The sequence below is a fragment of the Pelobates fuscus genome, chromosome 4 (assembly GCF_036172605.1).
Source record: "Pelobates fuscus isolate aPelFus1 chromosome 4, aPelFus1.pri, whole genome shotgun sequence".
NCBI lineage: Eukaryota > Metazoa > Chordata > Amphibia > Anura > Pelobatidae > Pelobates > Pelobates fuscus.
The window spans coordinates 355191137-355204360 of NC_086320.1; the positions used below are offsets into that span (position 1 = coordinate 355191137).

The window sequence follows — 13224 nt, forward strand, 5'->3', positions numbered from 1 at the left end:
AAAAGTGCTAGAGTCAAATATTGCAAATACTGATGCTAGAAGCAACAGTGCAGAGCTTATAGTCAAAAGTAAGATTTAAAGCGTAATTTGGTCATGTAACTGCCAGTGAGGTGGAAGATAAAGAGAGAAAGAAAGTACTGTACAGATCTCACTAGTGTCATTTGAGACAATGATTTCCAGCAATTCCAATCCCAGTCGGGAACGTAAGTCACAGTTTAGAAATTTGCTTTATTATAGCAACAGTGTCACCCATACAGAGAGGCTCAGTGTGCAAACTACTATAGAATTTAGTAATTGGCAAGTTACACGTTAAAAAAAAAAAAAAAAAACTACTGTGCCACTGGAATTTGCTGGACACGGGCAGTAATTAGTCATTGTGGCAGCTGGCTCTCTAGAAGTACACAGCATTATAATGCCACTCAGACTCACGCGGTTGGGAGAAGTCAGTGTTATGGCTGCCTTCTACTTAAGTGGAAGTGATATATCGGTGGGGGATGAATAGGGGACTAAAAGAGTGAACGTTAGAATCTAGAAATGTTATGCGGAATCTTGAAAAGGGCTTCTCTTTTTTGAAAAAACAAAACAGAAAAAGTATCTGTAAAAAGAAAACACACGCACACAGCATCTCGGAATAGCATATGAGAAATGGATATAAAAGGAATCCCTCCTGTGCACCTGCAAATCCAGCACATCTTTATCACAGAGCACACCAAACCCAATATAAACAACATATAGGTGTTATTGGATTAAAGCGACATTAGTTGTATTTAATGATATTGAAAGCTCAATTATTTTAGTTTTCACTACAAATAGTTCTGCTTTCATTCCATACGCTGTCCCGTTTGAACGAGCATGTTCTAGGACCACGTATGTATTATTCATAGTGGCTATTCAGCTCTACCTTAAAACAAAACAGATTGCGCCGGATGCCATTTTAGCGTGGCTCACAGAGGGATCAATCATGTAAATGGCACGTGCTACCATATGTAGATCTGGAATAGGAAACAAGGTTTAATTGCATGATCATGTTGCTTTATAGTGGCATGCAAGAAAAAATGGATTACGGTAATTATTAAACCACTTTACCACTATCAATCACTTTGGCTAGTTCCAAAAACAAGATGAAGCAAACATGTTCTGACTTCAAGCGAACATTATGAATATATTTGTATTACTAAATTAAGGGTGAGCAAGTCAGCATCTTTTAATAGGATCTGACATGTTTAGGCTAACGGCATGCTAAATGGAAGAACATTAAAGTAGCAGTTACTTGCGTTACTGAATTTTCCCCACACATGGCTCTCTATAAAAATATAAAACATGGTAGAAAAGCCAATTATAGTTGAGCAAGCAATGTGTGAATCCTCAACTGTGGATACGAATCCATCGGAATGTTACCTGCAATAAGTCTTGGCATGTGTTTTTACAAATGTGCCAACAATGATTCCATTTTCATTTTAAGAGCACTTCGTAAGGTCATCTTCCAGATATTTGATGAAATTAGGCACAAAACATAAGCCAACGTATAAAACCGGTGAACTGACAAATCCAATGTAAAAACCAATGAAAAAAAGTTACCTGCGCCTTTTCCACATCCCTATGTATTTTTAAACAAATGGAGATTCTTAGTTACCTCCAATAGCCATGAGAGGGGTTTTCTTTGGTTTTTACTATGTGTATGTGGGCTGATGTGTGCTATGGTCGTTGCTGCCGCCCAGGAGTAATGGCAGTTTGAGCGCAGGACTTGTTTCTTTGTATTGACAAATCCAATGTACCACAGCATTGTGGAAAAGGTCATTTACATGAAATGCCATGTTTGTGGCTTTCCAGAGACAGCTGATCATTACTACACCGTTTTAACAAGGAAGTCGTCGTCCGCCCCCCCCCCCCCTCTTTTTTGTTACCCACAAGACAGGTTCACACATGGATAACTTTTTTTGATTTACTGATCTTTGGATATAGTGCACTGTGAGGCCTGAAAAGCATAAAACTACAATCTTTTAACTTGGGTTCTTCTTGAATTTATAATACTTTAAAAAGGACACTCCAGGCACCAATACAACTTTCATGCATTTCAACATCATGAATATGCTGCAATATTTTTGCACAATCAAATCTTTAGTTTTTGATCAAAAAAATTATATATATATATATATATATTTATTTATTTTTTGTAGCATGGTATACCATAAGACTACCTCCTTAGCCATGCCCCCTCATGCCTGTAATACTACCTTATCAAATGTATGCGGTCTTAGCCACAACAGCACTGAGTGAGTTGTCTTTAATTCACAACATGGCTCAAGACAGTCAGAGAAACTATTAACAGCTAGAGATATATTTATATTAAAGATGTGACGATCAGTGGGTGTCCCTCCTTCTAATGCAAGTTGTCTTGTCGTTCAGAGCACCTAATGCAGTCAGTGTGGCTGAGCTGTGTGTGTACGCTTGATAAGGAAGTCTTTTTCTATAATGAGGGGGTGTGGCTAAAGAGGCAGGCTTATGGTGCAGCAGTCTGCAAAACATTTATTTTAGGCATAAAGTATAATGATTTTATCATGCAAAGAAATACAGCATATTTATGCATTAAAGTGGTATTGGTGCCTAGAGTGCCAATTTAATAATAATATATATATATTTATGCTAATCATTGTAGACATTAAAGGACCACTATAGGTACCCACACCACTTCAGCTTAATGAAGTGGTCTGGGTGCCAGGTCCAGCTAGGTTTAACCCTTTTTTCTATAAACATAGCCGTTTCAGAGAAACTGCTATGTTTACCTATGGGTTAATCCAGCCTCTAGTGGCTGTCTCATTGACAGCCGCTAGAGGCGCTTCCGAGCTTCTCACTGTGATTTTCACAGTGAGAGGACGCCAGCGCCCATAGGAAAGCATTGTGAATGCTTTTCTATGAGACTGGCTGAATGCGCGCGTGGCGCATTCAGCCAAGGCCCGGCGCTGGAGAAAGAGGTAAGTTTAACCCCTTCCACCTCCTAGAGCCGGTGGGTGGGGGCACCCTCAGGGCACTATAGTGCCAGGAAAACGAGTATGTAGTGGTCCTTTAACAAAAACACAAATATATATATGTTTTAAATGTACTGACAGTGACTCACTTGACTGCCATTATACTGTATGAAATTAATCAAGATATTTAAACTTTCTGTAATTTCCACTGCACTACAAATCAGGTATCATCTTGCAACAAATTGCTTAAATAATATCAGCCCAAGTCAGGAAAAAAAAAAAGTAGTTGCTTTGCAGAGATCACATACTGACAAAAAAAAACAAAAAAAAAAACCCTCCCATCGCATTTGTCTCCCACAGCACTTGTCTAATAAGTATTTTTTTTTGCCCATAAGTTGTGAGGAAAGAAAATATCCCCCCCCCCCCCCTTCCAAACATAATACACATTATTCAGTTGGATAGAAAGTAAATTATATAGGGGCCAGTTTTTATATTCTCATACTGTATTGTTTTGGGAAAAGGTAAATTAAATATACAGTATTGTAATAATAAATCACAAGACATTATACTTGTTTGGCAAATACTTATAGTCTACATGCAATCATGCCTAACACTGGCACAGTAGACATTTAGAGATTTAATTTCACACAATGCTTCATCAGCCAAGGATAAAGGGACACTATAGTCACCAGAACCACTACAGCTTAATGTAGTGGTTTTAGTGTATCACTTGTATCTGCAGGCTTTTTAATGTAAACCAGGGCTGTGGAGTCGGAGGAAATTTTGGGTACCTGGAGTCGGTGCATTGTTTGCCGACTCCAACTCCTACTAAATTTAGATTGGAATTAAAAAAAGCAAGTTTAAATGTCCCAATTCAGAAAAAGTTATAATTAATGACTTCTCTACTGTAAGAATAAAGACCAATGCATGCAGTGCCTCACGTAACCGCAAAACGAACACGTTAAGTGACCGTGAAGAAGCCTGCTTTTCATGTGCTTCACTATATGGCATACAACGCACAATTAGGAGCGGCAATACTTATACTTTCCATAGTGTTGTGTTCTGCTGTTACAGGGAACGCAGCGCCCATGGGTAACCTAGCCTCTCACTGATAAGGGATTAAGTAAATAAGTTTTTTGCAGGACAACTCGCTGGGGAAGCACTTATTTAATGGTGAAGCGTTTGCTTGAACTTAAAGACTTCATAGAAGAAATGGACAATGAAAATCTTGCATTAACTGAAAGCCAGTGGACACAAACAAAAGAGCTGGAGACCCTTCTTTCTCACCCCTTCACTGTCACCAAGAGTTTGCAATGTGACAATCTAACCCCGGGTAAATTCCTCTTGGAATGGAAGAGCCTGTTATATCGCCTGAACAAAAATGGGGGGGTTATTAGCTGAGGGCATTGCATCTTTAATGATGAAAAGAGAGAGTCTTTTGCTGGAAAATGAAATCTTGTTAGCGGCTATTTATGTCGACCCAATGAGCCGACTTTTGTTGAACAGTGAACAGACTGCTACTGGGAAAAAGGCCCTCTATGATGTAGCAGTTCGCATGAATGGATTACGACCTGAAATACCTCCACTGGATGAAGTTCTTTTAAGCAATAGTGGTAAATCAGGATCATCTTCTTCAAACAAAGAATTAGATTTTGATTCCTTCTTTGACAAAATGGAAGGTTCTAAAAGAAAGCGAAGTCGCATAAGCGTTACAGAACCAGTAAATGTCCAAATAAAAAAATTCCAACATGAGTTTTATGAAGCACTAAAAAGTTGAAAAGTATGATCGCTCATCAAAACTTACTGTTGAAGAAGCCATCCTTGTTTATCCAGAGATCGTTAGTGATGTAGCCAGAATAGTTACTGCAATGCCACCCACCCAAGTCAGTGTCGAAAGATTACTTTCAGCCCTAAAAATAATAAAGTCTGACTTAAGAGCCAATTCTCTTCCTTCGAACTCTACATTGAATTGATTTGCATTTGCTAAGCCTATAACTACATTTCAAGATTAATATAAACCATTTCCAGGTTTTACAGATTTTGTTTTTGGTTCATATAGATAAGCTTTGTTTTTGTTCTAAAACAACCAAATAACGTGGTTTGTATTTTTTAACTGGTAAAGTTCCTGATGTTTATGCCTGCTGCTACTATCCAGCCACTTGATTGATTAATAAAAACATTTTTATAAAACTTTGTTGTTTTCATTGTGTTTGTCTTTTGCTTAAACTGTTCAATACAGTAGACTGTTAGCTTCCCAACCAGTAGTCCTGTGGTAATGACATGTATGTTGCCTTTTATAAAATACATTTGCATATTAATACAGAGGAGTCTGAGTCGGAAAGTCGGAAGTACAAAAAGCTGAGGAGTCGGAACATATATCTACCGACTCCACAGCACTGATGTAAACACTGCCTTTTCCGAGAAAAGGCAGTGTGTTTCCATTACTGCCTAGTAGCACATCTATGTGCAGTCACTCAGATGGTCACTAAAGGCGCTTCCGATTTAAGTGCTGCATTGCTTATGTTCAGCGCCTTCACGCTCTGCATGGAGATGTTAAACATTTCCCGTAGAGATGATGGATTTAATGCAGCTCTATGAGGAGATGGCGATTGGTGCAGTGTGGCGTTTTGCCATGCATGCATGCATGCACAATAGCCCCCCAATGCTATAATTATAAAGGCACTAAGTTATATTCCACCTTATGAGCACATTTTTTTAAAATGGTCTTCAAGTGCAAAACATTTGCTGCAGATCTGACAATTTTTCTAAAATGTGTTTAACTTCTAAACAAGTTGTAACATTTTCTTTAAATTAGACAAGTTGGTGCAAAAAGAACAGCTGAGTTGGCGTAAATATCATACTTAGCGGAGTTACAGATTATTTTTAACATGGCTGTCACCCTAAATTCTGCTGGTCAGCAACTCACCACAACTTACTGTTTCACAAATAAAGTTGCAAAGGTCTGTGCCATATACAGAGGACCACAAAAACCACCAAATGACGCATGCATCTGTTAACAAAGCCTGGAATGCTGGATCAAACGCATCACCTAAATTAACATGCATTCACAACTCTGGGTGCCAGGTGGAAAAGTAAATGAACCGAAAACAGTAGCAGACCACAACAATACACTAGTATCAATGCTCATTACATTTGCAATACTGGAAGCATCTTACAGAGTGTTGGAGACTATGCAAGTGGCATATTCCTTGAAGTTAGTAAGAGAGCATGACCGTGCAGACTGAGCAATAACGCTTTTTGTTAAATGGGCTGCAGCTCCACAATGGAAAGATTGGGCATGTGTGACATTTATCTAAACAGATAAAAGGACCATGGGAACAGTAGTATATAGGTTTATCGGTTTGTTAACACACAATAAAGACCCTATTTAATCCCAGTCAAAAAAGTAAACATTACAAAACTACATACAAATACTGACATTTCACTGAAATATCACAAGTAATCAACAATCAAACTTTGTTTAAAAAAAAAAGCAAATCAATTCACTGCAAAAAAAAAAAAAAAAGATGCAAGGAGAGAACACACAAAGAACAGTTCTGGGACAAAATTTCTTAAAAGTTGAGTAATCAGAATAGACACCAATAGAATGTTCTTACTTAATGTTACACTTGAGAAATTTGTCCCAGAATTACACTTTGCACAAACCTCCAAGAGTGCAATTACTCATTCAATTTCAACCCTCCAATGTGCAAAAATTATTTTCATATTCTCTATTTTTTATTTTTCACTTTTCTTTGGAAAGTGGATTGAAAACAGTCCAAAGCAGTGAAGGGTTCTCACAGTTGTGATTTTGTTGCCAATGAGCCAGAAGTTCATCCTTTACTTCAAAAACCTGTTTGCACAATATACAGTTCATGTAATTCCCACAGTAGAACTGGACATCCATGTTGGACACTGAAGAAGCATGGTGGTCATCCTTGATTTCATCATCAGATTTCTCTTTTGGTGGCGCATGATCGCTTTCAACCTCAGTGTTCTCTTGATAAGATAAACAAACATGTTTGCGCAGTTTGGAAGAACCGAAAATCTCTTGTTCACAGTTGCTACACTTGAAAACGTTTCTCCTTTCGTTGAGTAACTTCCAGTAGTGAGTTGCATGTTTAACCACTTCTTCCGGGGCGCCCTGACGGCTCTCCAGTATTCCTTCCTGGAGTCTTTCTTGAAACTGGTCTCCATGCTCACAAAATAAATGGAGTTTCATGTCTGAAAATGTAGGACTTATGACATCACAGCGGCCACATTTAATTTGGAGTTTGATTTCATCAGCAGATCCATACAAGGTATGATCCTCCTTAATTTTGCCTTTATCCCTATGAATAAAAGTAAAATATATTAATGAAAAACAGTGGAAACTGTTTTTTTTGTTTTGTTCTTGGGATGGCTATGGGGGAGAGGCAGGCCTTGACATCAAAAGGATGTCAAGAACTGAAAGACATTGTATTTCTAAAAGAAAATTGTAACAAAACACATTCACTTCAATCATGCTTTATCAACCTAAGGATCATATATGGTGCCTATGGCTAAAAAAAGGGAGGAAAACAAAAAACAACAACATAAATGTAGTGAAACTGAAAATGATTACTGGAAAGGAGAAAGAGACTCCATTCATGGTTAGATGAAAATGTATAGTGGTGGGGAGAAATGATCAGCTTAGTACAAACAAATGAGAGGGTGGTAAATGGTCATGGGAGAAAATGGGGGCAGGAAAATCATTTGGGATCTTTGAGAAATAATATCAAATAAGCTTCACGTTCAAATAAATAAAAGGAAAACTTAAGAGTATGCGAGTCTTAAGGTTTAATAACTAAAAATGAAAATCCTCTAAAATTATGTCATTATATCTGGGTCTGAACATTTTTCAGTTCAGTGAAATAAGCCACTTGCGTGTCCGTAAATGTATACATTTTTAAACTGGAAATATAAAGAAACAAGACTCACATTTCTTCTGGAGTTAATTCGTCTTTCACTTTAGTTATATCTTTTTTCTCGAGTTGCTTGGTAGAGGTTTCTGTACTGATAATAACTTTGTGTACTTCTTTAAGGTGACCAAAATAAACTCTTATGTGTCCGAACACTTTTGCGCAGAACTCACAGCACATGAGTTTCTTCAAACGACTTTCGCTATGGTGCAGCTTCACGTGTGTGCTAAGGCTTCCCGAGTGGACATATGACTTGCGACACAAACGACAGTGGTACGGCCTTCTGTTGGTGTGAGTGTTCAAGTGGTCCTGCAAGTGATGCTTAAACTGAAAATTACGATCACACACATTACATTTGAAACAGGACTTGGATGCTGTAGATAAAATTCTGCAATCAAGACTTTGTTTCAAACAATCCCCTTGCTTCCATCGATTAGACCTGATTTGTTGAAATCTATTTCTAAATATATCCATCGGTTGTGATTGCATGTCACATGTGCCAAGGGAGGCCAGACACTGCACTTCTACAGCAGGTTTCGGCATTATGCTTCTGTACTTCTTAGTACACACAGGTATCTTGGCATTTGAAGCTAAAACATGATCTTTTACTTTATCTTTGCATACTACTAACTTGTTTCCAACAAGTCTCATTTTTGTTTGAAAAGCCATTATTTCACTGGGCGTCTTTCTCTTTTTTGCTCTTCTTTTTACGGACACACAGCTTGGTTTTGTTAGAACCCCAGTATCCAGCTTAGTATTTGACTGGCAAGAATCAGGTGTGGACACATTTGTTGTCGATACAGGAGTAACCTGTAAAGAAATATCATTTGAGGTTTTAACACTGGCCTGGCCTTTGCAGATTTCAGATTTTGCATTCAAAGCAGTGGCCTTCTCAATATTTGCAGACTGTTTGCACTTGGAAATGATTGATTTTTTTATTTTTGAGTAAGGCATAATAGGTAGTTTTCCTTTAGGTGCTGATGAGATCAGATAAGGTGGACTGCCAAACATCACCGGAGAAAGAACGGCCACAGCGTTCGCAGAATCCACAACTTTGGTGCTTTCACATCTTATCATTGGTCTGTTCTCTACTGTGCTTGCAACCTTCTCCGAATCGACGCTGATCTTCATGGGACTACTTGTGCAGAAGACTTTAGGGATATCTTTCTTAAACGATAAAGCTGTAGTATTTGCTTTAAGAGTGTCCGATGCATTCACAGAAAGCACTCCTAGAGTGTTGACATTGCTTTCCAGAATGACATCCATCGCTGGGGATATGGTAGTGGGATTTGCCAACTCTAGGTCACTTGCATTTAATTCAGGAATGGCTTCAGAATGGTTGTCATGTGTTACGTGGGTTGCAAGCTTTTCAGATTTCGTCTTTTTGAGACCACTAATGTTTTTCACTTTGTCACATAACCTCTTATTTCTTGCAGACTGGCACCTTGGGATTGGTAATTTGAGATTTTCTTGGAGAGGTGTGTTCGTGGTTTGTATGACTGGTGCCCCCATTGAGTTAACCTGTGGCACAGCAACAAAAGAGAACGTTCCATTCTGTCCAGGTACTTTCATCAATGTGTAATTTTGTGCTGGCATAACTAGAGGCTTTGTGCTGACGCTGGATACTGCAATATCTGACTGGGATGTGGAGCAAGACGCTGTTGATGAAGTAACCTTGGGCACAATTTTTGGAGCAATGGTTCTGAAGTGACCAGCATTTGCAGCAATTTTTCGGCACTGCATTGTTGCAAAGGAACGTTTTCAGCTCATCTGTCAACATAAAAAGTGGATTGTTTAAAATAATAAGTCGAAACAAAATGCAACCTTCACTACATATATCTCAGACATTAGAGCAAGCATGTCAAACATGCTTGGTGTTAAAGCAGAATAGGCACCTGCTTTCTCCACATTGCAGGTGCCTACTCTGCTAAAGTTTTCCTGGCCAGGAGGATTGGTTGCTGGAGGAGCGCAGTATTCCTGCTCCTCACTGCTCCCTTGCGCGCCATCTGTAGGTCATATTCCGGCACCCGACATCACTAAACTGCGCGCGAGGGAGCAGGAAGGAGTTCTACAGATAGAAGATCCCCACTAGACCCCAGGGAATGAGGTGTGTTTGTGTGTATCAGTGAGTGAGGGTTTCTGTCAGTGAGTGTGTGTCGGTCTGTGTTGCGATGGCTGCAACTGGACAGGTGCACGGAGGCACGCAACGCCACATTCCGACGTAACGTTGACATGCTCCACCTTCACAGGGTTTCAAGTAACAGGAGGATCTGCTTTGGCACAGGGTGCGGACGGTGCTATTTGGGGTATACCAGAGGCCGGACTCCGGAGTCGCATACTGGCAGCGGCAAATGTGAGTGCAGTCTGCTTTTTGGCTAGAGAGGGGTCCTGGGATTTAGTAGAGGGGGGAGGGGACTGGGATTTAGTATATGGGAGGGAAAGGGGACTGATATTCAGGCCTCACTCAACTCAGTGAAAGACTGCATTTTTTCTCCCCACTTCCCACCCACCCAGGCTCCCCCTAAATATATAGCATGCTTCTCCAGCTGTTTGAGATTCTCACCCAATTACCTCTTCATTCCCCTAACATCTTACCAATAGCTGCTTCTCTGTTGACTTGTTCAGCCATCACCTCCAAACTTCCCCTGCTACCTCTTGTCTCAAATCCCCATGGTATCCTTTAGATTGTAAGCTCACAGGCCATCTAGCCAAGCACTTTGTATAAAAGAGCTCCAATGGCTAGATATCAGCTTACGGGCAGGGCTCTCTTACCTCTTGTATTTGTCTGTGTATATTGTACGTTTCTCCACTAATTGTACAGCGCTGCGGAATCTGTTGGCGCTTTATAAATCGCAATAATAAATAATAATTTACTTTTCAAAATAAACCTACGTTTCCATGAAAATTGAAGTTCCTCTTTTATGCGGCCCACACAAACTTAAAGCTTGTTTATTTGGTCCGTGCTAGACTTTAAATTTTGACATGATTGCATTAGAGCCTATGGGTGTACATACGAGTAAAAACTTTTTTTTTTTTCAAGGAAAGGTTTTCTGTATGTATTAGATTCTTACATCCTTCCCAAGAACTGAGCATCTCATAAATTTCATTCACAGTATGCATAGTTTTGGTAGATTAGCTGTGTTGCGGACCAAAAAAGGCTAAAGATGACTGCCCCAACAAAATGTAATGCAAATGTAAGCCACTAAAAATGACTTTAAGGGTATGTCCAGAAATAGACTTAATTCATTATGTTTGCTTCACTATATAGACATCTACATTGAGGAGAATTAAGAAATATCCAATATTTGCTTGTTTTGTGTATATGATGCTGAATAATGCACATGGGTTCAAAATACAATACTATACTAATTTTTTTTAATTTTTTTTTAAAGGACCACTAAATGCACCCAGAGCACTTCATTCAATTAACTGGTCTGGGTGCAATGACTCTGTAGTTTTAACCCTGCAATTGAACAGATTTATCAAACTGCAATGTGTGACATTAACACACCTGTAGAAGCAGTTGAAGACGTTGAAGGTCATCAAATACAGTTCATAGCAAAGCTATTTCCTATGAGAAGCATTTGATTGGGTACACGGGCACTCACCGCCAATGTTCTATGAGAGCGTTGGACTGGATTATTCCACACACACCAAGACCCTTCACAATGACACAAGGTGGAGCTGCCAACAGCACCAACAGCACCAAGAGACTGGGGTCCCTAATTACATTCAATTAGCTTTGGTGTGGTCGGGCCATTTTTACAAGGCAGTTCTTCATACATAGATACATTATTTAAGGGGACACTACGAGAAACACTGCCTTCTGCTTTGAGCAAAAGAACATTTCTTAAAGAAAAAGTACTTATACTGACAGAGTTGGAATTTCTTACGGAAGCGCAGCTCCAGGCAGATAGATGGAGTTGGAGAGCCATGACGGAGCCAAGGTCAGGACAGCATTGGGCAAGTGTAACTTCCTAACCAACTCTGCCCCTTTTAAGCGGCATAAGCAGACATGTTACCTTTGGGGGTCTTAAAAAAAAAAAAAAAACATTGCAAAGACCCTACAAGTGACATTGCTGCTGTAAGTGGAAACCCACTAGTCAACAACAGCTGCCAGTGCAGAGTTATTCTGTAAAATGTGAATAGTTGAGTATGGGGCACTGAGGGTCAGGATAATTGTTCACAAGCCCCATGGTATTGGATAACCCCTGCTCTGCAGCCATGGCCTCCATGTTATTATACTCCTTGAAAAGTTTAATTTCAGACCCTGAGGTCCATGTGTTCACAGAGCAATTCTGAAGCATTGTGCTAACAGTGTGTGCAATCAGCAGGAAGCCTGCAATTGGTTTCCATGGCGACTGCGCCACATTTACCAACCTTGCACTTTGCTACCATCATCTGTTCCTGCCATTCACAACACCTGGAAGGTCACACCTCCCCTGCCCCCCTCCTGCCCTGGGCCCATGGCTGGATATAGAGACAATATAAAGGTTACATTGTAACAGGACCCTGTAAACCCCCTGACAGCAACCAGGGCGATACTCACTGTGCGGCGCACCAGCCGCATGTGGCTCACACTGGACGCTGCCGCTCTTCTTTTTTTCCCTGCTCACGGAGCTCCGCCCACCGTATCAGTGCGCATGCACTACCTGACCGACATCACCGCGGCGTAATGCGCGCGAACGGACAAGGACGCATGCGCAAACAGGTGAAAAGGCTTGCCTAACGCATGCACGCCTAGCGTTTCCTTCCTACGCTCGCTACGCTAGCTCACTACGTAAATTGCGTACTACCTTACCTCTTACTACCAGGATAAGTTGAGGCTGTGCTATGGGCTTGGTTATATCCTGAATTTATCTCAAATATGCACAGTCACACCACATTTACTGTATGAGAGAATACATGACAGTTTGAAAGTGGGAGTGATGTATTTTTAGTAAAACATGTTTTAGTCATTCGGAAAACATTTCACTTTTTTTTTAATATAATTATTTTTTTTTTAATTCTTTATTTTTGCAGTGCAATAAAAATCTTAAAAGCAAGCGTGTGGTGCCCCAATAGCATTCCTCACGCTGATTATCAACATTTTAACAATGGGGTTTACATTTTAGTTATTTATGTCGTATAATTTTTTTTTTTTTATAAATTTATGGCAAGTCTTTTTAAAAACAAAATTCATGAACTAAAAATAACTTTTGCATTCTATTTCACTCAGATGCTGGCCTCTTCTAACAAAAATATATATTCCTGTAGCCAGGATCCTCAGGACAGGTACAAGGGCTATATAAATAATAATAATAATAGACACACTAGGA

The 13224-nt window shown here is 39.7% G+C and overlaps 1 protein-coding gene across 1 annotated transcript; it reads right to left on the minus strand.

Moving 5' to 3' along the window:
- Positions 1 to 6704: 6704 nt before the first annotated feature.
- Positions 6705 to 12527, minus strand: ZNF438 (zinc finger protein 438). The gene is made up of 3 exons (XM_063452603.1): positions 12456 to 12527; positions 7926 to 9676; positions 6705 to 7297 (listed from the first exon to the last, which is right to left on the minus strand). The coding sequence occupies exons 2-3, from the start codon at positions 9647 to 9649 to the stop codon at positions 6712 to 6714; spliced, it is 2310 nt and encodes a 769-aa protein (XP_063308673.1). The 5' UTR covers positions 9650 to 9676; positions 12456 to 12527; the 3' UTR covers positions 6705 to 6711.
- Positions 12528 to 13224: the final 697 nt, after the last annotated feature.

Excerpts from the sequence above, each read along its gene's own strand:
- ZNF438 (XM_063452603.1), bottom strand. The coding sequence starts at position 9,649 with ATGCAGTGCCGAAAAATTGCTGCAAATGCTGGTCACTTCAGAACCATT. Across the intron at positions 7,298-7,925 it reads GAATTAACTCCAGAAGAAAT|GGATAAAGGCAAAATTAAGG; the intron begins GTGAGTCTTGTT and ends TTTTATTCATAG.